This window comes from Molothrus ater, chromosome 1 (assembly GCF_012460135.2).
Source record: "Molothrus ater isolate BHLD 08-10-18 breed brown headed cowbird chromosome 1, BPBGC_Mater_1.1, whole genome shotgun sequence".
In the NCBI taxonomy this organism is placed as follows: Eukaryota; Metazoa; Chordata; class Aves; order Passeriformes; family Icteridae; genus Molothrus; species Molothrus ater.
Window position 1 is genome coordinate 81,775,260 of NC_050478.2, and position 23,862 is coordinate 81,799,121.

Consider the following 23,862-nt stretch of genomic DNA (forward strand, 5'->3'; position numbering starts at 1 on the left):
TCCAAGATGAGAATGGTCTGAAGCTTCCAGCCAAAGGGTTTGAGAACTGAATTCTATGGGAGCAAACTGTTTCATCATGTAGGATTAGGTGCTGATTTTTGGAGATGTTTCTAGGATTTATACATAGAATTTCATATGACATTTAGAGACTTTCATATTTAAAACCACTTTTCATCCTTATGAAAAGGACAGAAAAAAAAATCCATTTACAAAAAAGACACTCATCAGGGAAATTTGAGTTTGATCAGCCCAGATTTTTTTTTTTACCTTTCAGCATCTGTGTTTAGAATTGTTTCATTGGAAGGAAACTGAAAGATCATTTAGTTTGAATCCCCCCTGCCAAGGGCAGGGACACCTTCCACTAGACCATGTTGCTCAAAGCCCCATCCAACCTGGCCTTGAACACTTCCATGGATTGGGCATCCACAATTTCTCATGGGAAACCTGTTCCAATGTCTCATCATGTTCATGTAGAATTTCTTCTTAATTTCTCCTTATCCTCTGCTGGCTCTTCCTTTTGATCTTGGTTTTTACAGTTAGTCTCCAGGTTCCATTTTCACTGGAAAATTTCAGGAAGTAGGGATTACAGAAGACAATCAAGAGGTAGGCAAGCACGGTTGTGAAAGGTAACAGTTAGTTGTGATTTCTATTATTGCTATGGTGGTGGCATCCAGTGGCTCAGATTGGTCAGAAATTGTGGAAATTATGCAGCTACAGGAATTATAAGGGGAGGTTGCTCTGGAAGGTGTATCTCTCCAGTGGAGACTGCTATTGTTGGTGGCTGAAGGCTAAACTTTTCATGCACAGCAGAATAAAGAGGTTGTGTGAAGGAACTGCCAAGCCTCAGGTAAGCTTTTCTGTTGTGTTTGTTTCTAGATGCGGAATCTGACAGTGGATGGACATTTTGGGGCATGGTCACAGTGGAAACCTTGCACCCACACTGACGGGGCCAGCGTTGGCTCCTGCCTGTGCAGGACGCGCGTGTGTGACAGTCCTGCTCCTCAGTGTGGAGGATGGCTGTGTGAAGGGCCAACCATGGAGATTGCCAACTGTTCCAGGTATGCATGACAATTTCAGGTTCTATCATTTGTGGTTTAAAAATTTTGAACTTAATCAGAATAAAGCCCACCCTTTGAAATCTCCCCTTAAATCTACTTATCCTGTGCATGAAAGGACAAATAGGACATTAGAAAATTTCTCTCACACTTTGTAGGAGAGAGAATGAGTCAGAGAGCACAGAATCATTTCAAATGCTGTGTACCAAATAATGTTGTCCTCAGATAATTTTAACAACAGCTCTGAAAGAAAAAAAAATCAGTGTTAGATAATATCCAAAGTATGATATTTTTCTCAGTTCTGTAATTCATACAAGTTTCTTTTCTGGAAGTAAGAATGCCTTTCTTTTTTGGAGGTCTCATATTACCATTGTAGTCCCCCATTCTGCCCTGGAAAAATGTTTCCATTGTATCTTTCAGGTGTATCACGATAGTGATACCAAGTTCTGTTTCCAGTCTGTATAGAGCTCTTTAGCCACTCTTTTGTCTTCTTCAGGAACTTGACCACTCCCAGAGCAAATCAGTGAGAGCTGATCATTTCAAAGAGACTCAGAACATTACGTATTTTGAACTGCATCAGAAGTTCATGCTCAAAACATTTTACACATATATTTTACATACTTTAATTGCAAGATGAAACATATACTGGTGCATGCTGTTTATTTTCAGTGATTTTTCCTGTGTTTTTTCTTTTTTTTCAACATCACAATCACTTCATGATAGTGAATAAAACTGTTTACATTTCTGCACAAGGTAACTGCAGGCTGTGTAAGTGAAAATAGTCTATTTTAGGAGAATTACTAAAAATCTAATAATATATAGCATCAGGTCAGGAGAATGATAGAAAAGATAAACATGCTGTGAGATACTGAACAATCAAACAACAGCTGACAGGTTTAGAAGGGAATTTGGAATGTGATTTGGGACTGGATTTGCATTCTACCTTTGGCACTATTACACTACTGTTTTAATGTCTTGCTTCTGTTAATGCTGCTATATTAGTAAGGCAATGTTTTAACTTTTACTTTTATGATGAAACATCAAAAGGTCAATATAGTTTAGTTTTATTTTTCTTTATTTCTGTTTGTGTTCTACCAGTACAAAAACACAAAAACTGCAAAAAACTAGCCATTTAAAGCTTTGGATAAAGCTGAAGTGCATAATTTTTTTTTTTTTTTTTTTTTTTTTTTTTTTTTTTTTTTTTTTTTTTTGCCTCGTACAGGATATGGAATTCCTTTTCAGATTTTTGGTCTGTAATATTTCTGTAATATTTTTTCTAGTTTTTTTTTTTTCAGGGGCGGGGGGGGGGAGGTGCATGGGAATCCTTTCCAAAATTTCACATATGCAAGGTACATACAAGTGTGTGAACTCTCTTAGCTTTTTTGTTAAATTGCAGGCAAGGTATTGACATCTTATCAGAACCTGAAAATGAAATTGAGAACGAACTGAAAATTAGAACTAATTGAAATTGAGAACTAATGCATTTTAATGCTTTTTGCATTTTAATGTCATAGAGTAATTTAGGCTGGAAGAGACACCTCAGATTGAGTCTAACCATTAATAAGCACTGCTTAGTCCACCACTAAACCATAACCCCAAGTACAACATTTGCAAGTCTTTTAATGCCTCTAGGGATGGTGACTCCACTACTTCCCTGGACAATGTGCTCCAATGCTTGACAACCCTTTTGGTGAAGGCATTTTTCCTAATATCCAATCTAAGTCTCTCCTGACACAACATGATGCCATTTCCTCTCATTCTGTCCCTTGTTGAAATCAAGAGATCAATGCCTGGGAGAAGAAACCAACCCCCACCTCATTACAGTCTCCTTTCAGGTAGCTGTAGAGAGCTATATGGTGTCCTCTGAGCCTCCTTTTCCTCCAGGCTTTAATCACTTTCGTTTCAGACAAGGTGGCAAAATTTGACATTTTAATCTCCCTGAAAGTGATATGTAATTTAGAGTTAGCTTCAGAACATTGATCCAGGAGTTTGAATATGTAGTTTACCCAGAACAAAGTGACCAAAAGCAGCTAAATATCTTCATGTCTTTGTAATTCTTGTGTAAGGAGGTTATTTTAGGCATTGCTAACAGCAAAAGCAAATTCTTTGCAAAGCGTGGAATATGGAATTTCATAGCACCATATTTATTTTGGTTCAGTATTCCTGAAGAAATGGAACACGATGCAGTATTACTGACTTCTACAGAAATATTAGTAGGCCAGAGTCTGCTGTCAGTCACACCTAATCAGCCATTCGCTATGTATAACAGATGACAGAGCCTGAGCTTTTTATTCTACCAGAAATGGAGGCTGGACGCCATGGACTTCTTGGTCACCTTGTAGCACCACTTGTGGAATAGGCTTTCAAGTTCGTCAGCGTTCCTGCAGCAATCCAACCCCTCGGCATGGAGGACGCGTCTGTGTGGGACAGAATCGTGAGGAGAGGTGAGTTATCTTTTATCTATGGTCTGTTTTGATTTCTTCTGTGCAGTTGTATTCCACAGGACATTTTCTCATTTATTTGCCTTGGTTTTCCCTTCCCTTTCCTTTCACTCTCTCTTTAACTTCACTGCTGTACAGTACAGTATTCCCATTAACGAGGCTGTGGGTCTGCAGCAGATCTTTCATCTTTTGCTTCGCTTCATTCCTCCTGAGCCACCTGAGAGATCCTGGTAGTGCCAGACAATTGGGCTGAAGCAACGTGCTGCTGTCCCTTGAGACCCTGAAAATTGATTCTCCTTGAAAATTGATTGCACTGTGTTTGAATTGTAACTTATCCAGCCTCAAGACCTGGAATTCAGAACAAAACTTAATAAGGTCACAGCACTGTGTTACTGATGCTGTGAGTTCATATTTTCTGTTGTAAATAAATTAAGCATTTCTATAACATAGAAGGAGGGTTTCAAGGGCTTTGTTTTCTATTCAATAAATATAATACACCTTGAACTCAAATATCTTTAGTAAAGTTTCAAGCTTGGATGGGTTTTTTTAATTGTTTGTATATATTTTTTAACCCCTGAGCAGATCAAGTTAGCTCAGATTTTGATTTCACCATGTACTGTTTTGGCACCAGACTAAGTATTTTGTCACTAGCTCAGAATGTCAAGTTCAGGTCTTTAATTCTATTTTACATGCACCCTAATTACATTTCTAATTTATGTGGACCCTACATGAATCTCTAATTTTTGTGTTTGCAGTTTTAACAGGAATTAAATATTTCTTTAAATCAGGCTAGAATATATTCAGATAAACTGCAACTCTTGCATGCATTATGTTGTTTTCAGAGTCATACCAGAAAGCTAGATAGCAGAAGACTAGCATGGTGTGAAAATCTGGAGTCCCATCCATTCCAAGAGATGTATGCGGATATATTTCCTTCCAATATGCACTTAGAGCTTACTTCACTGTTTCTTTATGGATGATGTAGTATCCTGTATTGCTGTTGGATGTAAACTAAAGTCAGTAACCTTTATGAAGAGTTTCAGTGAGGCATTTAATTAAACACCAACTCTAGCATTTCTTCAGATTAAGAGATTCATTGAAGCAAGGTTGCATCACACATTTACGTATTAATGGATCACCAGGGACCTGGTCTTTCTAACTCCTAGATGTAAAGGATCAGTATCACAGAACGTGTGAACATTTCTCGCTGTTTCAAGGCCATGAATATTTACCATTTCATTCTGGAGGAGAGGATTTTGTTCTTCTGTAAATTGCTTTCGAAAATAGGTTGCCCAACCAGAAAGCCATCACCATCAAACATAGATTGTATCTGCTGTTATTTAGCTCAGTCCCAGCATGAATAACAGTTATTGATTTTGAGAGGTCAATCCAGGGCAGGACACAACAAGATTAAACATAGAAAAAAAAATTCAGTTTGGAGAGACTTTGGGATGATGGACTGCAGATGCTTATAGTAATTTTTCATTTTAGTTTAACACAGAATAAAAGTTTGATAATAAATAAAAAAAACCTTGAGAAATACTTTCTTAATTATATGAGCATTATGACAATGGGTGTACTGTAAAAGCAGTTATAAACTGGAAAGTGACTTATGATGAGTTGAAATAATAGCAGTCCAGAAGGATTGAATTTTGGTATGCAACAGTTCTGAAGGAACAATAAGCTTATGTTGCTTTGCTTTTGTAGCCTGCAGTTTATTTGTCCTTTCTATCTCCATCCAGTTCAGCAGCAACCTGGGATGAATGTGCCTGTGAGTTTACTGCAGGATGCCTTTTTCTCTCAGAGTTCTTCTGTCACTGTTTCCTGTCTCTTTGAAAGACCCTTCACCCCAAATAGCCCTTCACCTTTCTCACTCATAGCTTACTCACAATTAACCTTCCTGCCTCCTCCTTGGTTTTGTTTGTTATCCATGTTATGTCCTGATATTTTTAATTATTTTTTAAGTGTCTTTCTTTTTTTTTCCAGAGGGTGTGGTAAGTTAGGAAATTTTGTCAAATAATTGGTGAAGAAGCCAGAGGAATGAAGCATCAGTTTTTGCCAGGATTTTTGTCAGTGTTAAGCCAAGTATTTGGATAAATCTTTTCAGAGCTGTAAAAAGCAGAAGGTCCTGGGATATTTGCCAGCCAGGGCCCATCCCATCACCCGCAGGAGGGGAGCAGGGCAAGCCTGGAGATTATGGCCAGACCCAACCAGGAGTCTAGATCCTAGTGACATCATGACAATGAGAGAAGTCTGAAGTCCAGGTGGGAAGCTAAACCACAGGCCAGGGTTAGGATCAGGTGAAATAGAGCTCCTTGGCCCATTGGTGTGGGTGAAGGACCCAGGGGAAGCTGGTTGGGGCCATTAGAGTTTTATGAGTGTCCTCATGTCTCTGCCAGCCTGTGGAGAGTTTTGAGCTGTGAGGGCACTGGAGTACCAGCATTTACAGTAGTATTATTTCCCTGTTTCACTCTTATTGAGTTACATCAGCACCAAATGGAAGCAGTTTCTTTGAGCCCATAACATTTAGGCAGGCTGAAAAAAACATTACATGTGCAGTAACTCCTGAGAAACATTTACTATTTTTGTATCCAAAGTGCCAAGAAGCAACTTCTCAGATTTTCATATTTAAATCAACCAATGTTTATAAATAGCCTAACAGTTTACTTTTTTTGATGACCCAGCTCATATGTAAAATGAAAATATATTTTGTATTAGTAAAAATTTGAATTAATTGGTTTACACATTGAGTGCATTTGTCTTTGTAAATGCGTGTACTCTAATCACCTTCACATGTTCAGGAGTATAAATATAGGATTTAGTTTCCACGGCCATCTATGTGCCAAACTTTGAAACAGCTTTTCAACAAACAGTGATTTCTGTAGAAATCCACTACATAACTCCGTAGAAAGCAAACACAAAACACAAAAAAGGCAGTGTATATCTGAGGTAAATTTACTTTCAGATCTGGATCCCTATTCAGCTTGAGAGTTATTTGTTCATGTGTTAAGAACTAAATGTTTGTCTAGGATATATTTGTTTTAACTCATGAAAGCCATGATAGGATCATGGCTAATGTAGGCAGCTCTGTGCTCGCTGGCCATTCCCTTGAAATCAATGGCAGTATTTGCCAATTTAAAGCATTGAAGATAGGTTAAACTGTTTCATGTTCTGCTGAAGGGGTGCATGGGAAGCAGGGGAAGGCAGTTGAGAGATAATAGCAAATACTTGTATTACAAAGCAAATTCCCCTTGTAGAAGTAGGTCAAAAGTGCAGCTGATGTGCGTGTAGACAGAATATGGAGAGGGAGTAAAAATAACATTGTAACAAAATTTGCTAGTAAAAGAATAATTTTGTAGTTAAGACTTCAGATGGAACACATCTTGATCAATTCCTTAGGGGCTTAATTTTTCTGATTTTTCCTGTACAAGAAATATTCACTGAAGCTGCTGAAAATTCTCTAGATCTTAGTTTTTAGAGTCTGTAGTATCCTGTCTTGACATTACCATGTGGTGAGAATGTTTGTCCTTTCTGTGGAAGATGCTGGAGATATGGCCTCATTAAGTCCACTGGTCCCCCTCCTCTCTGTGCAGAAATGAGGGACATTAAAATGTGAATTCCTTGCTTTCAGTGGATGCACTTATCTTTTATTACACAGGAAAGAATAGTAAAAAAACATGGCAATTAGAAAAGTAAATTGGCTGCAGACAAGGAGTAAATGTTTGAAAGCTCTGGATATTTTGGCGTGTATAAAACAATTAGAAGCAGGACATATTGTTGCATTATTTTGCACGTGGTTCTCAGCAAACATTCAGCTTTTGGGCTTGCTTCCATGAGAAAGAGGGGCTGCTGAGAGTCAAGTGCCTGCTCTGTATAGCACTGCTTGTTTCTGAGCAGTGTGAACAAGCCCAGTCCACTTCAGCAGAGCAGCTTAAACACCACAAGACTTTAGGCTTGCTTGCACTCCCATGGATGTTTTGTCTTCTGGGAAGTGTCTGTTCCCACCCTCCTTGCTTTCTCTGCTCATGGTCTTCCACAAAAGCCCCTGGGACCACATGCCACCTTCCACAGTCTCTTGGATGGGTATTTCTGTCAGTGTACCAGTCTCAATCCAGTAGGGCATGTGTATGTCACGTGCCTGCCTTCAGTTAGAGGAATCTAGCATTCCCATCAGCCTCAGTATAGTCTGTGCATCCCAGTAAATCACCAGCTGGTAATCACAATACCCACCACAGAACAGTACATTGCACAGGAAGGGGCACACGGGGATGAAGCTTAGTTTGTTTTTCTTAAACACATGGTAGTAGTATAACATAGTTCAAAATTACAAAATATTTGTTTAAATAACATCTCTCTGCGGAATAATAAGGGCATACTTGTAACTGTCATGCAGTTAGCCCATAATACTCAGTGCTGGATAGCAGCACTGAAATAATTGAATAAATTGATGTCTTACTAAAGGTTGAGATCTTTATAGAAACAAGAATAGTAATGTTAGTTGCAATGAGGTTGTCGCTGTAAAATTTGCTGTAGGCACTAATAGCTGTGGACACAACTAGACAGGGGAGTTCACCCTTCCCCCAGTATGACAATTCCTTTATTAGGGCATTTGAACTTGGGCTCACTTCAGGGGAAATGTGAAGGGTCACTGTACAAAACCCACATTTCTCTAGGCTGTTCTCCATTCTGATCTTCCTGCTGTTAGGTTAGGGGAGAGGGCAGTGCTTTCACAGATTCAAGTTTCTTGCATTGCATGTTTTGTTGAATTACTGTAAAGCGTTAGCCCTGTGGGTCCTGAGAACAAAATTAAGAGGGGAAGAAAGAGCAAAAGGGAAAAAGGGTTGCTGAGTGACTTGAAATGCAGCCAAGAACAGATATAATGAAACTTGGCTCAAAGCCCCATGCTGGAGCACAGTTCTCAAAGATCAATTGCAGTGATGTCTCTAGCTGTGAAAACATACCTGATGTTTTCAGAGGCTGGCTGGTTGAAATGAAAATAAGATTCTACTTGTATTCTGTGTTGGTTTTTTGTTAGTTGTCCTTTTATTTTTTTTGTCTTCCTGAAAAAAAAAAGGAAAAATTGAAAGTGTTGACTATTAAAAAAAAAAACCTAAACAAAAAACAAAACTGTTTTCTAAATTGAAGTAGTTTACATAGAGATTTTAGGGCATCTTTTCAGCTGCATCTTTAATTAGTGTTGGATAACAGAATTGCCAGCCCTTTGAAGTGCTTACTGTGAAGGGTCACTGTTATTAGGTTTCTTTTCTGTCTCCTGCTGAAGTGAGAGAGTGGGAGGTCAGGCACATAGGCACTAAAAGAGCTACTGCATAGTGGTATGACTGTCCTCGAAGTGAGATCTGTCATACCTAACTTTAGGGGTTCATGAGAGTGAACGTTTATGTATGAGTCAGGTGTCTGAACTTCCACTGTGGTCTGTAGGAATTTAGTCAATACAGGCTGTGGAGAACAGTAATTTGTGTCCTTCTGCTCTATATTCCTTAACTTCTTCAAATCAATCATTCTAGTCTCCCTAGTTTGTATTGACAAGATTTCCATTGCCTTTAATGGCCACTTAGATGTCTGTCTCCCATGTAGCATTTATAGTCCAAGAAAATCAATCTGTACATTGAGGGGTGTATTTAAATGACCTTTGCTTTGGGGTGACATAAATCATATTTTTAATTGGGCTGTTTCTTTCCATGAGCTGTTGCTCAAGTTAGATGACTGCTTCATTTTTAGATAGCTAAACTGTAAATGCCTTTATTTTAAGGCAAGACAAGTTGCTTAATTTTGCTCCTGCATGGCTGAATATAATATTTCAACTTCATGGCAGATTTGCTTCAGCCTCAGTGTGTCTCTTCCAAATTAACTTAACACATCTTCATTAAGAACTGAAATTATGCAAAGTTTGTACTAATTTGACTAAATAAATGCTGATGTTACATCTATATTTTATTGACCATACATTCTCAACAAATTACCTAGAAGAAACTATCACACACATTCACACATAAATGACTGCATGTGACAAAGAAAGTGTGCAGTTGGAGTTCTAGGAGAAGAATATTCAGGCACAGAACATTCCTATGTATCTTTAATATAATGTGAACTGTAATGTGTTTACCCAAATCATGCACTGAAGAATTCTGACACCAGATTCATAAATATTGAGGATTTGGGCATTTTTTCCTCAGTTTCCAGAGGAAAGGTCAATTTAAGCTGTGAATAATTTTCGTACATCTACAGAAGCAGAAAACTAAATGTCACTCCCCTATTAACCTCACTCCCAATCTTTAGATTTTGATGGAGTTGCCCAGACCTAGGGACAAAGTTTGAATTTTAGGCTCCAGCGTGTGCAATAAATCTACTTTTGTATGTTACTTACACCACCAAGATTATTTTTTTGCCCTCCACAGAGTTCCAAATGTTCAAATTCCTTATAATGAAGGATAATGAAGAATTAGAGCTTGTAGATATTGGGGCTTTCAGAATAAAACAAAAAACCTGTTGTGATTATTCTTGTTGAAAATGACAACTGTTCATACTGTCATTTCTCTTTTTGTAGAAAATGAATAACTGGAGTATTAGAGTCAGTTTTGACTGTAGAAGAGTGCCAAGAGATGAAAACTTGTTAGAAGGGCAAGAAGACATTGGATTTTGGATGAATGGTGTAAAAACTGAGGAAATACTGTATCAGATTGATTTGTTCATTCAGGACAGTCAGTATTGTAACAAGAGCTACCCAGATGCATCAGGGAATTTCTTTAGTTGTCTGTTTCCTAACTATGCTGTGTGTTTGCTTTATCTAAGTAAGAATTTGGTCTCTTAGAGAGCCCTAGTCACACTAGCTGATGGCCCAAATCCTTTGGACCTGTGTAGAGCTTCCTTAAAAAGCAGCATATGCTATGGCTAGAATTACTGGATGGCACGCTCAAAAAATCAGGAATCTAAGGCTTCTACTAAAACTGAAAAAACTCAGCTGAAGCTGAGACCTTCCCACATTCCTTCTGAATGTATTGTTACAAAAATGACGACTCAATAGTTCTCCCCTCAAGATCCTACTAGGTCTCTGAATCAGTTTGCAGCCTACAGGAAAATCTTTCAAAGATTATAATAGCTAAAAACACCCTTTAAAAGGTAAAGTAGTAACATTATAAACAAGTGCAGTTCTTTATGCCTAGAATCAATGTTGTAGCTTTTATATTGTCCGTAGAAGCAGAAATGCTATGAAAAGCAAGTGTAGCTATCTGAAGATGAGAGAGATAGATCCTAATCAATTCTTAGCTGGAGACTGATAAAAGACTGCCTGCATGAATGTTTGCCTTCTGTTTGGTTGACTGCCACAGAGGCATAGCCACAACTGGTTTTAATAAAGTAGTTTGCAATCTTGCTTGCGTGACCACAGTACAATCGCGTGGCTGCATTGCATGGAATGTTAAAAGTCACTGAATTAACAAACAAATGCTCCACCCACACAACTGCAACCTAAAAAAACCCCACTCAAATGTTTAGTCACACTGTGCAGTGTTACAACTGTTAGAGAAGTGCTTAATGAGTAGGGAGAGGCCTTTGTATAAAATATTTCCCTGTACTTATAGCTATCTAAATTATGCAAATGAGGGAGGTTTTGGGGGAGGTCTTGTCTTGATAATAAATAGGTTCTTTGCCTCCTTATTTTTCTTCTCACAGGTACTGCAATGAGCATTTGTTGTGCCCCCCTCATGTGTTTTGGACAGGCTGGGGGCCATGGGAGCGCTGCACGGCTCAGTGTGGAGGAGGGATCCAGGCACGGCGCAGGACTTGTGAAAATGGCCCTGACTGTCCTGGCTGCAGCGTGGTAAGCAGTTTCCAGCTTTCTCCTCATCAAATATCTATGGCCATGTGCCACAGGTGTCTCTATGTCATAGAATCATAAAATCATTTAAGTTTGAAAGGACCTCTAAGGTTATCAGGTCCAACCATTAACATACCTCTGGCAACTCTTCCATTGAACCATATTCCCCAGTGCTTCATCTATGTGTGTTTTAAATGCCTGCAGGGATGGTGACTCTGACACTTCTCTGGCCAGTCTGTTCCAGTGCCTGATAACCCTTTCAGTGCAGAAATTTTTCCTAATATCCAATCTAAACCTCCTCTGGCAAAACTTGAAGCTATTTCCACCTGTCCTAACACTAATGCTCTATAAACGCCCATAAAGCATCTATGTCTATAAGCTCTACCCCTAAAGTGAGTAGTCACCAGACTGTTTTTGTCTCTATGTTGCTTGGTGTGCTGAAATCTGCACAATTTATCAATCAGAAATATATATAATTCAGCTTTTTCACAGTATCATCTAGAATTTAAGTTTCTTGAGGCGAGATTGGTGCAGATGTAGATGTGTTGTTGCAGGTTTAGAGTGTTGTTTTTTTTTATTTTTACCATCAGAGTGCATAGGTACCCTAGCCATGAGCCCAGGACTCCAGTGTACCATGTTCTGTACAGCAGAGAAAAAGCTAAGTTTCACATCTAAATACATAAGGAGTCAATCAGTGAATGCATGGAAGCACCAGGAAAGTGCTGAGGCGATATTTGATAGCAGTGATATCGGCACAGCAGCAGCCCAGCAGCTGGCAGTCTTTGAATTTACAGTGGGATGATTTGAATGAGTAGAAGTGTTTTATTGACACTCATTTTATTAAGAGAAACACATGGAAAAACATGTAGGGGATTTTTCTTATATATGAACAAATAGAGGTGGGGAGATAAAGAGGTAGAATAATTTTTTTTCTTTTTACTATTAAACCAATTTTTATATGTCTTAATTTCAGAGAGGCCTAATTCTGAGGTTTGTCATAATCTGTGGTCTGTTTGTTAGATTGGCAGTAATTCATTACTAAAAAAAGGATAATTTATTACCTTTTTCTAATTTGAATGTTTTGTGCATTTTCCCAGGATTTGTTCTCTTTTTAAAATTTATTCTGATGATAGAATTGCATTTTGAGTAGATTAAAAACATCCAAGAGTCTTGTTCTTTTATTTCAGTTAAACTTTAAGAATTAACCCAATAAATTAGAATTCTATCAAGGTTTCCAAAATATTTGTCTCTTCTGATGGTGCACCGAAAAAGCAGACATATGGTCTGGATCTAGTGTTAAACCTTCCTGACTCTCACTGAAAAGAGCACAATATGATGGTTTTCTCCCTCACTTGTTCCTATTTATCCTATAATAATGTTAGTGAAATATAGTGGCATTTTATTTTGCAGAGAATCTTCCCATGGTCTTAAATCAAAAATATGTGGCTCTAATTTGCTTGGAAAGCTCTATGAGGAAAGTAGGAAAACCTTTCGTGTAAAAATTTCTTATTATAACCAATTTGAGATTAATGGTACTGGGGTTTGTAATTTATTAACAGCCTTAGCACATACTCTGCTGCACCATGGAATAGTTTCCAGTTCAGCTGTGGAAATGTTGTGGAGATTTTTTATTAATTAGAAAAGTATGGTGTGGATGGTTTATTTTGAGCTTTGGAGTACATAGTTGTCCTGCTAAAACTTGCCACCAATGGAAACCCATCCAGTGTAGAAATCCTCCATAAACTCTGGTGTTCTTGCAAGACAAAGTATATGTGTATAAATTATACTGTGGTATAAAGTCTGTGTTCTGTTTAAGTTTCACTGAATTTGAACCTTTGAGTTACTTGTCTTGATTCAGAGGCTTTGCAGCCATAGCAGGGCATAGTCACTAAGTGAAGCTGGAGAAAAAATACTTTATTTCTCTCAGAGTTTGTTTCATTAATCGGAGAAAGTGAAATCAGAGATATTTTTATGCCTTCTTTTAATTGTTGAATGATTTAAATATTTAAATTAATAGTCTTATGAATGAGGAGCGCAAATATGAAACTTGTTGGATGTTCTTCTGCTTCAACCAAATTTTTGGTTTTATTGTAGTAGGTAAGTATTTTTCCAAACAGTTAGAATTATTAGTTTTTATAATTGTGAATAAAGGAGAAGTTAATGTGACTTCTTACTACTGTTTTCCATTCTTTACTGGTTGTAGTGATACTCAGCTTAAGTTTTGCAAGATATTTAGTGAATTTAGTTTCTTTCAAAAACCTTTTATCCTGAATATCTCTGAGTACTTGAGAATCTAAAAAATCTTGAGAAGTGTTGTAGTGAAAGTGGTAGTAACCCATACTATCTACTCTTTGTTTTGTCTGGAGTAAAAGATGTTATGAGGCAAACATTTACCACTTGAATTAAAGGCATAGTTGGGGGTAGACTCAGGAACTTAAAGTGCTTGGTTCTCTCAACCATTAAATGATGGCTTTAAACGATAAAGAGACTCTCCAGGTTTCTGGTTTACCTTCTTCAGAGGAACTCTGTGAAACTTTCACAGCATTTGAGCAGCATGAGTTGCAGCTGAATAGTTCAGTGTCTCTGGCCTGTGGAGAGGAGAAGAAAAGAAAAAGGGTAGAGGACTGGAGAACTTATTATTTAAGAAGAGATACTAACTATGTTAGGCTTTGTTTCGTCTTGAAATGAAAATAAATTTTTGATGCATCAGAGTTGTAGGATGGATGAAATGCTGTCTTGGGACCCCTTTCAAGTGTGCTAGTTCTTTGTTTTTAGAACTTCATTTTTAGGGAATTGTGGGAAAAAAACAACAACAGCAGCTGTTTTTATAAGACTTAAGAAAGGGAGCCTTACAGTATGCTTGCCAGCAGTATAAGGGGACCAGATTTAATTTTTTAGGAGAACCTGCCTCTTCTGTTTTCCCATCTGCAACCTGGCTGTGAGACTGCAGTATAGCCAATCCTAATCTATTTTCCTGTCCTTATTTTGCAGCTTTTACCATATTAATGGCTATTGTCTGTGTCCACCTAATGACTGATACCACACGATTTTTAATGAACAGTGTTTCTTCCTTTTAGTTTGATTGTATTTCTCCTAGGCTGCAATATCACAGCAGGCAGCTACTGTCTGTGCTTGTCTTTTTGAATGTTTCTCATCAGTTGGTTCCTTGACTTTATCTGCCTTATAGCAGATAACAGCCAAGCTGCTTGAATATTTTTTATCAGAACTCAGAGTTCCCTACTGTTATTTCCAACTTATTTTATAAGATAATAATGATAAATCTTTTGATGCGTATAAATATTCCACAGAGAGAAAACCGTGATGGTATCTTAAAGATGCATCTGTTGCTTTAATGCACTCAATACATGGAAATGGATGGCCAGAGACTTAGGACTGAAGGCATTTTCACTGAATATAGAAAACCATAAATCAATATGTTACAGGAGAATTAGACCACAGAGACTCATAAGGTCAAAAAGATGAAGTTTGAAATCAAAATCAGGAGTCATAAGGACCTGTCAAAGTCCTTAAGTTAAACAAAGCTACTAAAGAGTGCTTAAAATTGCCTAATAAGAGATAGAACCATCATAACCAAATTTAGGAGCAGCTAAAATCTGGTTATAGAAAGCTTAAGCATATCACAAAACAGGAATTAATCTCATGTATACAGGTGATACAGGCACTAGAGAAGGAACTGTGGAATTCTCTGGACTGTGCTAATGTGACTCAGAGGACAAACATCCTCAGATTTTACAGCATACTCAGATAAGCTATATGTTTCCTTCAGAAAATGCTTCTTTTCCCTTGAGAAGCATTATCTCACTTGAATTTGTCTCAAGCCAGTAATAAAGGAATAACTTTTTAAAAGAATTATTAATAGAATGAGGAATTTAGTTTGAGGTTGAAGTTGGATGACATGCTTTAAGTGTATATTTGTCTGTGTTCTTGTTTCAGTCATACTAACACATACATTAATCTTAGTTTTTGTACTGGGTGACTGCTAAATGGTATATACTTTCCACATACCAGAAAAAAGTTTTGCTGCAAAACAAAAACAAAAAAAAGGAGGAATTTTATGTTTCTTAGAAAATAATAGCTATTTTAGGGGGGGTTTTGTCTTGTGGTTTTGTTGGGTTTTGTTGGCTTTTTTTTTTTAATTTATTAGTATTATTGTTTCAACATTCTGAAATTGTCCGGAACACAAAACTTTTTTCAGAATTTTTTTTTTCATCAATTTTCAAAAGAGAATTTGAAGATGGAAGGTTTTCAGAAGTACTTTGCCCATCAGAGAGAACAGTCTTTCTTTTTTTACTTGCCATCTCACAAAATAAGTTTGAAATTTATAGTCCAGAAAAGTGACCATAAAATAAAATTATTATGCTTTTTTTAATAGTTTTTTTAAGTTTCCATTTGACTTAAGAAAAATAATCTATTGCATAACCAGAAAACAATCTCACAAGCATGATGTATAAGAAATTGTGCTATTTATATGATGTTTGCCTACTTTATGCTCATTCCCTTTCTCAATCCTTTTTTCTTCTGTAATGCAAACTTTATTGGGTATTAACTGTTTTTATGTTGTAAAAGTTTAACGAAGTAAAACCTCTCTTCTTTTGATGCTGCACATTCTACTGCAATTTTAAGCCATAACAAGTTACTTAAAGAGGGTAAAACCAAAAAAACCCAAAATCATAGGAAATAGTTTCAGAAAAATGCTTAAGCATCTTGATCAATGGTACAAATCTGCTTACCTTGGTCAGTAAAGTGAGTTACCAGCTTGGCATTCATGGTCAAGGTAAATGTGAAATATGAACTGGTTGAACTGATGTGCATATATATCCAAATGTGAGCTGTTTAAGGTGGAATTTGGGCATCCAGCAATCATTTTTCTATTTAATTTATTTAATTTTGAAAAAGAAGCTAAACTGTTAGGTGTTTGCTTTCTTGCTGAGAATAGTGTGAAGCATCCCTTTTTTTGAGAAATGTAATTTTTAAAGTAACTTTAAGCTGTGAAATACATTTTTAGCTGCTAGGAAACTGTCGCTAGGCTACTTCAAACTATCCAGTTCAACCTGTGACAACTGACACTGACTGCAGTCCTGTTCTGAAATTCCTGTAGCAAGCTCTTTCAGGGACTTCCAGGTCATGTAAAATAACTCCTTTCATGGACCAATGCCATCTGATTTGTGATCTCTTTCAAGTCTAATTGTAAGGGTTTGCCGAAGTGAACACATTCAAGAACTTTGCATTGGGCATATGTGTATCTGTCATACAGATGAAGAATGTTTGATTCAGAAGTCCGAATGTTATTTAAAAAAACATAGGAAATAAATGTTAGTGTAACATGGTCGAGTGACAGCCATGTGCCTCCATCCAGTTAGGGAGTTGTACTGACCAGAGACAGGAGAGCAGATTTCCTTCAGCCAGAATTTGCCCCAGTTTCCTAAAACACCAGGCACACTGGAGTGTGTCATGTCTCAGGTCTCACCATTTGTTGCAGTTTTCAGTGGTTCTTGTGCTGTAGGTGTAGTTTTCATTATTGTTATTTAGATGTAATACTGTCCCCCCAGCTCTCTGAGGCCCTGTCTCTGAGTTGTGCTCATTGCCACCTCTGATAGCTACAGAAAAAGTACCTGAAACCCCCTTCAGTGCAGTGCTGGGCTCAAGGCCTCACTGTTAAGAGATGTGAACTTCCACTTTTCTTTGACTGGGTTGGTTTTGGATGTGAATGAAAAAGGAGAAAAATAGGAAGAAAGAAGCTTGGGTACCAAAGTTTTGTGCTACACTAATTTTAAATTGAATTAATGAGCGAAACTGAAACTTTAGGATATTTCCTAAGGACTTGTGCTTCATGGAGCCTAAATTTTTTTCATTGCTGTGGACCTAGAACATTCAGTTATCTCTGGAAAGTAATCTGTAACTTTCACTGAAGACTAAAAACCAAAACAAAAAGGTAGATGGCCTACTTCTAGCTTAGCTTTATCGAGTAATAGAGCTTATGGGATGGTGTTGCGGTCTGTCAGGTATTCTTACTCTTCTGTTCATAAGTAAGGCACCCACTCCCCCATTACAAATACGTTTGATGGGAGAGTGGTCTTAGATTATAACAAGGAATTGGGACAAGTTGCATGAAAAACAGGGGCCCAGTAGAGGAAAAAAAACCTAAATTCATTTCTACATTGAGACAGGTTTGCAGTTGAGTCCATTGCTTGCTCCAAGTGGTGTCAGGTGCTGGTCAATGAGTGTACATATCAGCACACGTGTTGTTTGGGACTAGACACACATCTCTTAATTTTTAGCAGTTGGACTGCTAAATCCTACAGGCAGGGGTATGGGAAGGGGAAATGTGAGAGGATTAAATGGATCAACTTAAAAGACTTGAAATATAAACTTATAGGAAATCAGGCTTCATTATTTCCAGTGCTTGTGGATCTAGTTTTTTTTGTAAGGAATGTGTAGCTTTATTTGGTACATAAGTAGTATTTCCATGAAACCAGAATTGACATAAACAGGGAGAGCTGTTAAAAAAAAAAAAAAGTCTGTCCTGGAGTATCCTGGACTTCTTGGAACAACTAAAATTGTATTTAATATAGGATCTTTTGTTTTTAAAAAGAAAAAAAAAAGACAGTAAACCTCTAATCCAAATTTATGGAAAACAAACTATCAATGGAGGTTGAGACAGGCTGCTTCACCTGATCTGTGATTTTCAAATTGCTGAACAACTTCAGGGTAAAACATAATTCTGATGTAAATGGAAAGTGCAGTGCAGTCTTAGGATATTACTAATGTAGACCACTTCATATCTTTCTGACATTGTTCTTCAAGAAGATAAAAGGGCTTTCTGACAATCAGAATGGAGCAACTTCAAAGGAAATGATATTAAATTCATGATAGAGTGGTTAAATAGAGTTATTATTAGTCATACTTGTTTATATATCTCTGTTACATCAATGTTAGCTTTATCCATCTTTACCCACTGGACATACATAGTGGTTTGTCGCAGAAGGAGAAACATCAGGTTATTGGAAGGTTACTCTAGATCTCCTGAAGGAATGTGTTTAGGCAGATTTTACTTATAAGTGTTTTTAGCCATTTTGGAGGAAAAATTTGTATTATATTCTGTGGTGACCTGAACTTTTGGGGCATCATCGATACAAAGATTGATTTGCCTGTCATATAGGGGGCACTAGACGTCTCTGAGTGCTGAAGTAATAGAAATCAAGAGTTTTGTATCATAATTGCAGTCACGGACTCAACAGAAGCTCCCGCTTTCACCTTGAAGCACAGCAAGGAACAAGACAGGAGAATGACCCTGGTGTTTGAATTGTTTATGATTCTAGCTATAAGCCAGAATGTTTGTGCCGTGGTGAAAAAAAATTAGGTTCAGTTACAGCATTTAGTTTCAGCAAGATATTCCCAAGGAAGACAAAATGGTACTCTAGGGATTCATATATAAACTAATCTCAGAAGGGATGATTGTAGCAGTCTGGACTGAAGCTGGATAAAATCACAGTTTTTGTTTTGTGTATCACAATAATGTGATTTCTCCAACACTGCTGTTATCTTCAAAGCTGAGCTTATTTTGAAGCTGAATTTATCTGACAGCTTTGTGTCAATGACTGAAGTCATGAAAGCTTATTATGATTTCATCTACAAATTTCAAAGTCTCTTCCATTACAAAGATATGTCTTTTTCAAGTGTGAAGAAACCTTAATTTTGCTGTAGTCAGTTCAGTAGCAACCTTCATTGTACAACTGTAATCAAAAAGGCAAAAAAGGGTGCATGAAGCATAACATTGAAAATTACCTCAGAAACCTGATAGAGCAGTTACATAAAATTCTTCTGTAGCCATGCTTACTGATCTTAAAGGATATGGCCCATGGTGGAGGTGGGCTGAGCTCAGGAAAGTGTTCCAAAGGAAGGAAAAGATTGGGATTCTCGTAAATCAGCGTACACAGGGTTCTAGTGTATGAAGGACTAATACATAAATTAATGACAGGTTTAGAGAGGGAACATTGGGGTTTCTGTGTACTCTGTAATGTAGTATACTGAGTTTTAAGGAAATATGGAGCTAGTGAATGGAATTCATTTCTATCCAGGGCATTGTTAAATGATGTAACTTGTTGCAATAAATTGTTGAGGCTTAAATCTTAAGAACCAATAAAATTCCACACAACTAAAATTGTGGAGAATGTTGGGATAAAGTAGAATTATAATAGACAAAAAATTAGATTTTGTTAGCATAGTAAATAAAATTTTAATGTTTTAAATATTTTTCTTGGATATTAACAATCAGATTTAGAGCTGTGCTTTTTGCATTCTGCTTATTTCTGTGCTGCCATTTGACAATAACCAGGGAAGGCATGCCTGATCTAGAATGGCATTTCCAATGTTCTTCTTTTTAAGGGAGCATCGAGACAGTTTGCTACAAATTGTCCCTCTGATTTATTCTGTTCTTTTTAGGTTTGGTCACCTGTACTTAAAATGGCACAGTGCAAACACAGTAATTGTGTTTACACATTTTATACCGAAAAGTCTGCTCACACGTAGACCGTAACACAAAGCGGAGTTTTGTTTCAGTATTCTTCAATTTGACCTCAGTAAATTGAGGGATGGATGAAGCCTGAATAAGTAATATGCACTGTTGCCATTTATAGCTTCACTAATGCAGCAACTCTTGAAGAGTGCTAGAGTGATTTGTTAGCTGAGCTGACTGACAGCAGTCCTTAGCCATCTGAGTGCAATTAAATGGAACTCCATCCAAATTAATTATGTTTGTGTGCCAGCTTTTATTTTTACTTAGTCTTAGGACATCATAGTAATTTTTAATTTATTTGGCTGTGGTAGGATTTTAATTTTCATTGAAAATAGTGTCAGGCAACCCTGTTCTTACACAAGTTATAGGAGGTCGAGAAATAATTTTTAAAACTTCTGGTTATTTATTGATGGAGTTATCAAAACTTCCTTTTATTTTTCCTCGTTGGTTCATCCCATCCTCCCTTTCACACTAAGTTGTTGACTGAAAATACTTCTTCACTAATACTGCAGCCACCAAATAAAAGGCATTTAGTTATTCAAAGCCTCAAATTCATCTTGAACAAATATGTTCACAAGCCTTAAGAAAGGCAAACATACTTTTTCTTTGTGTTTATTTATTACTTTTTTTGTATCTTCAGGGTGATGTGACTCAGCCTCTTGCAGCATTCTGAAATAATAATATTTAGATCTGAATACTCCTGTAGATGGGATAGTATTCTTCTTGTCTGAGAACATAAACTCATGCAAACATTGAGCTCATTAACCAGAATACAGTGTTTTGTCCTTGCAGGTTGAAGGGCACGATGAAGTCTCACAGTCACCCTATCAAGACCCCTTTTGTTACTTGAAAGCAGAATCATGCTGCATATTTCCTTCGGCTAGAGAAATACAGATGAAAATAAAAATATTAATCCTTCCAAAACGGATATTTTTTCTGATTCAACAATACTTGTTATTTCATCTGAAACATCAGAAAGCTGAAGTTATAAAGCAGGCCTTTCAGTTTATGTTATTAAAATCTCCAGCCTTGTTACTTATAACAATTTCTAGCATGAGAGATCAGTGAAACAAGTTACTACCTTGTAAAGATACAGGTGTTCATTTATCTATTGTTTGAAATTTGTGATGGCTCTACATGGACTGGGACTGCTGCAGAAACAGGTCAGCCCCAAAATGCAGTTTTTTGCTTTGCCCTGTCAGAGAGGGTCCAGATGTAGAAAAGTAGCTGCAGACTATACCCGTATTTTTTCAGCTATCTGATTCAGAGGAAGGACCAATTCCCTTTGATCTCTTTGTAATTTAAATAGATCTCCAGAAGGAAAAGTGGAAAAACCCCCCACCCAAAATAACAGAGCTGACCTATGGTATTGCAGATACTTTGCCAGTTACACAGGCTGGACTGCCAGACACCAGGTCAGATACCAGGCTGTTACTCAGCCAACATCTGTGCAGTGCTCAGCACAACACTCTTCTGGGTTATTGCTCTGTTGCTCAAAAGCAGCCCCATCTTTAGCACATGAAGATTATTTCTGAAGGTAGTGGCAGATTCCAGGATGCTTTGTAAAAGTCTGTTTATATGTTGATCTTGTGAGGACTCTGTATGTAGCTTTGTCAATTTACTGTTCTGGTAATGTCATACTATTGTGGATATACTTATTAGCAAAAATTTCATTTTTCAAAGCTGAGTTTATTCTGCCCCCATCCCTTCAGTACAAATCCTATGAAAAACATGAGAGTTAGTCAATAGACCCACATCTCTTGGCATTGCCTGACTTAGCTAAGTATTTTCACAGCCTTGGATGACATTAGCAAGCAGAAATCCAGGGAGTATATCTGGCTGTTACTCTACCTAGAAAACTTATAATTCTGCTTTAAGCTGAAATGAAATATGCTCACTGTATTTAAAGTATGAGAAGAGATTCATTCAGAAGTTTCTGAAATTTTCAGGCAGTTGTTCACAAAACTAGAAATATACTGTATGTTTTCACATAGGAACGCATAAACCTCCTTGCAAAGGAACTAATCTTCCTATTAAAAATAGTTAATTTATGTATCCTATGCCTTACTGAAAAGCTGATCCAGAATCCCAATACACATATTGAAGCATTTGTATGAGATAGCTTGGCAGAATGAATATTTTGTTAAAGAGTTTTAAAGTACTTAGAAAAAGAAGTAATAGCAGTGAGTATTATCTTCTTCTGAAATGTAGGGCTAAAAGGAATATTAGACATATAGTGAAATCTATCATCAGCAATTTTGTATGAAGTATAAAAATGATCCATTACACAGAATGCAAGAAAAAAAGCAACTGGTGGATTATAGGAGCTAATCCATCAAAAGTCTTGCTGGGAGTCATATGAATGTAATTTTGAAAAAAGAAAAAAGTAACAAATGGAGTGTTGTTTGGTATTTCTAGTTAGGGAAATATTTTTGCTTCTTTCCTTTGTTTTCAGAATGACTGGTGTTTTATTTGCCAGTTAGTTTTCTAAGTAAAACTGAAGAAGTATAATAATATGATATGCCCTATCTGTAAAGTGAAATCTGGCTTTCCGTTATAGTCCCAAGAAAACTAACTAATATTGCCATAGGAAGAAAAAAATATGTATGATCAGAATTTCCTGTGTTGTGAGAGGCAGGTAGCGTGAAATGCGGAGAAGAAATGAAAACCTAAATAACAAGAGTGAAAGATTTTACAAAAGTATTTGTCCTTTCTAAAGCTACAGAAGAGCTTTGCTTAATAGAGTCAGACAAATAGAGATGAAAATGAACTATTAATCTTTTGCCTTTTGTGGGGTAGGTACCTTTGATTATTTGGGGGAAATTTATTGATGAGTTTAGTTCTTAACACTGCATTTTTCCTGCAGTCCCAGCCTGATAAAGAGCATGTGCTTTTTTAACTTTATACTCACCCTTTTCTTTTTTCCCTCTGCAGCACACCCTCCAGAGAGTTTGTTTTGTTTTTGTGAACATAGGTACAGTGCTTTTCCTGCTGTTGAATCAGTTTAGCCACACAGGGCTACAGCACAGACCGTGTTGAACACCATTCACTGTGAAAGTGACCATTTACTCCTCTCTTCCATTTACCATCTTTTCAGCAGTTAATTATCTGTGAAAGCATAACAGATTTTTGTTTAGCTTGTGGCTGCAGGTCTCCTAAGAGGGAATATCCTTTGAGATACATTGTGAAATGTCTTTCTGCGTCTTAAGTAAACTGTATGAGCTTGCCACCTGTGTCCATAAATTTGTTGACTCCTTCAGAGGTTCTGATAGGTTTGTAGCTTCCTTTTAAAGAAAAACAGAGCATATAATTTTGTTCTCCAGCCGATCATATTCCATATTCCACTAATTTCATGTTTTATTATGATTTCACTGATCTGCCCAATTCAGATGTCATGCTCATTTTTTCAGTTCCCCTGAACTTCCTGAAGTATCTTTTAAAAGTGATGTCACATTTAGCATCTTCCAGGCCTCAGATGGGAAGATAAATTTAGGCAAGAAGCTGTGTGTCACTAGTATTAGTTTTCTTATTTCTGCTTCTGTAGTTACATTCTTTGGTGACTTTTTTTTACTCTTTTTATCTATTTGTGCCATCATGTCTTCAACTAGCACAGCCTGCTGTGGTCTTGCCATTTCTAAATACCCCTTGTATGCATTCCCAGTATACTGGGCAATTTCTACTTTGTAGCAATCTTTCTGCCCCTAATGTCCTTGAAGAAGGACTGCATCTTAGCCTTTAAACCTCACACAGTAATTCCTTGAATAGTTTTCTGGCCTCTCTTCTTGGGGCTTTAGCTGGTCAGAGTGACCCCGAGATGCATTATAAAGTCTCTTTTCCCAGCCCAGCGGTCAAAGAAGGAGTCAGAGCTCTTCATTTCTCAGTCTCAAGATTGTTTATTGTTCCTTATCTATAAAATTCTTTCTCTTGTCTAGCCGAGGTCCGCTCAGCAGGACAGTCAGAGGCATTCTGCCTGCCCCTGGGGTGGTGTTATCTTTT

At 37.2% G+C, this 23,862-nt stretch overlaps 1 protein-coding gene across 4 annotated transcripts in view; it reads left to right on the forward strand.

Moving 5' to 3' along the window:
- SEMA5A (semaphorin 5A) overlaps positions 1 to 23,862 on the forward strand; it is a 313,729-nt gene that overhangs the window by 234,020 nt on the left and 55,847 nt on the right. For all 4 annotated transcript variants that reach the window (XM_036406161.2, XM_036406172.2, XM_036406169.1 and 1 more), the window contains 3 exons: positions 877 to 1,058; positions 3,356 to 3,499; positions 11,186 to 11,333. In XM_036406161.2, coding sequence (XP_036262054.1) covers positions 877 to 1,058; positions 3,356 to 3,499; positions 11,186 to 11,333 — 474 coding nt within the window. The remainder of the gene's footprint in view (positions 1 to 876; positions 1,059 to 3,355; positions 3,500 to 11,185; positions 11,334 to 23,862) is intronic.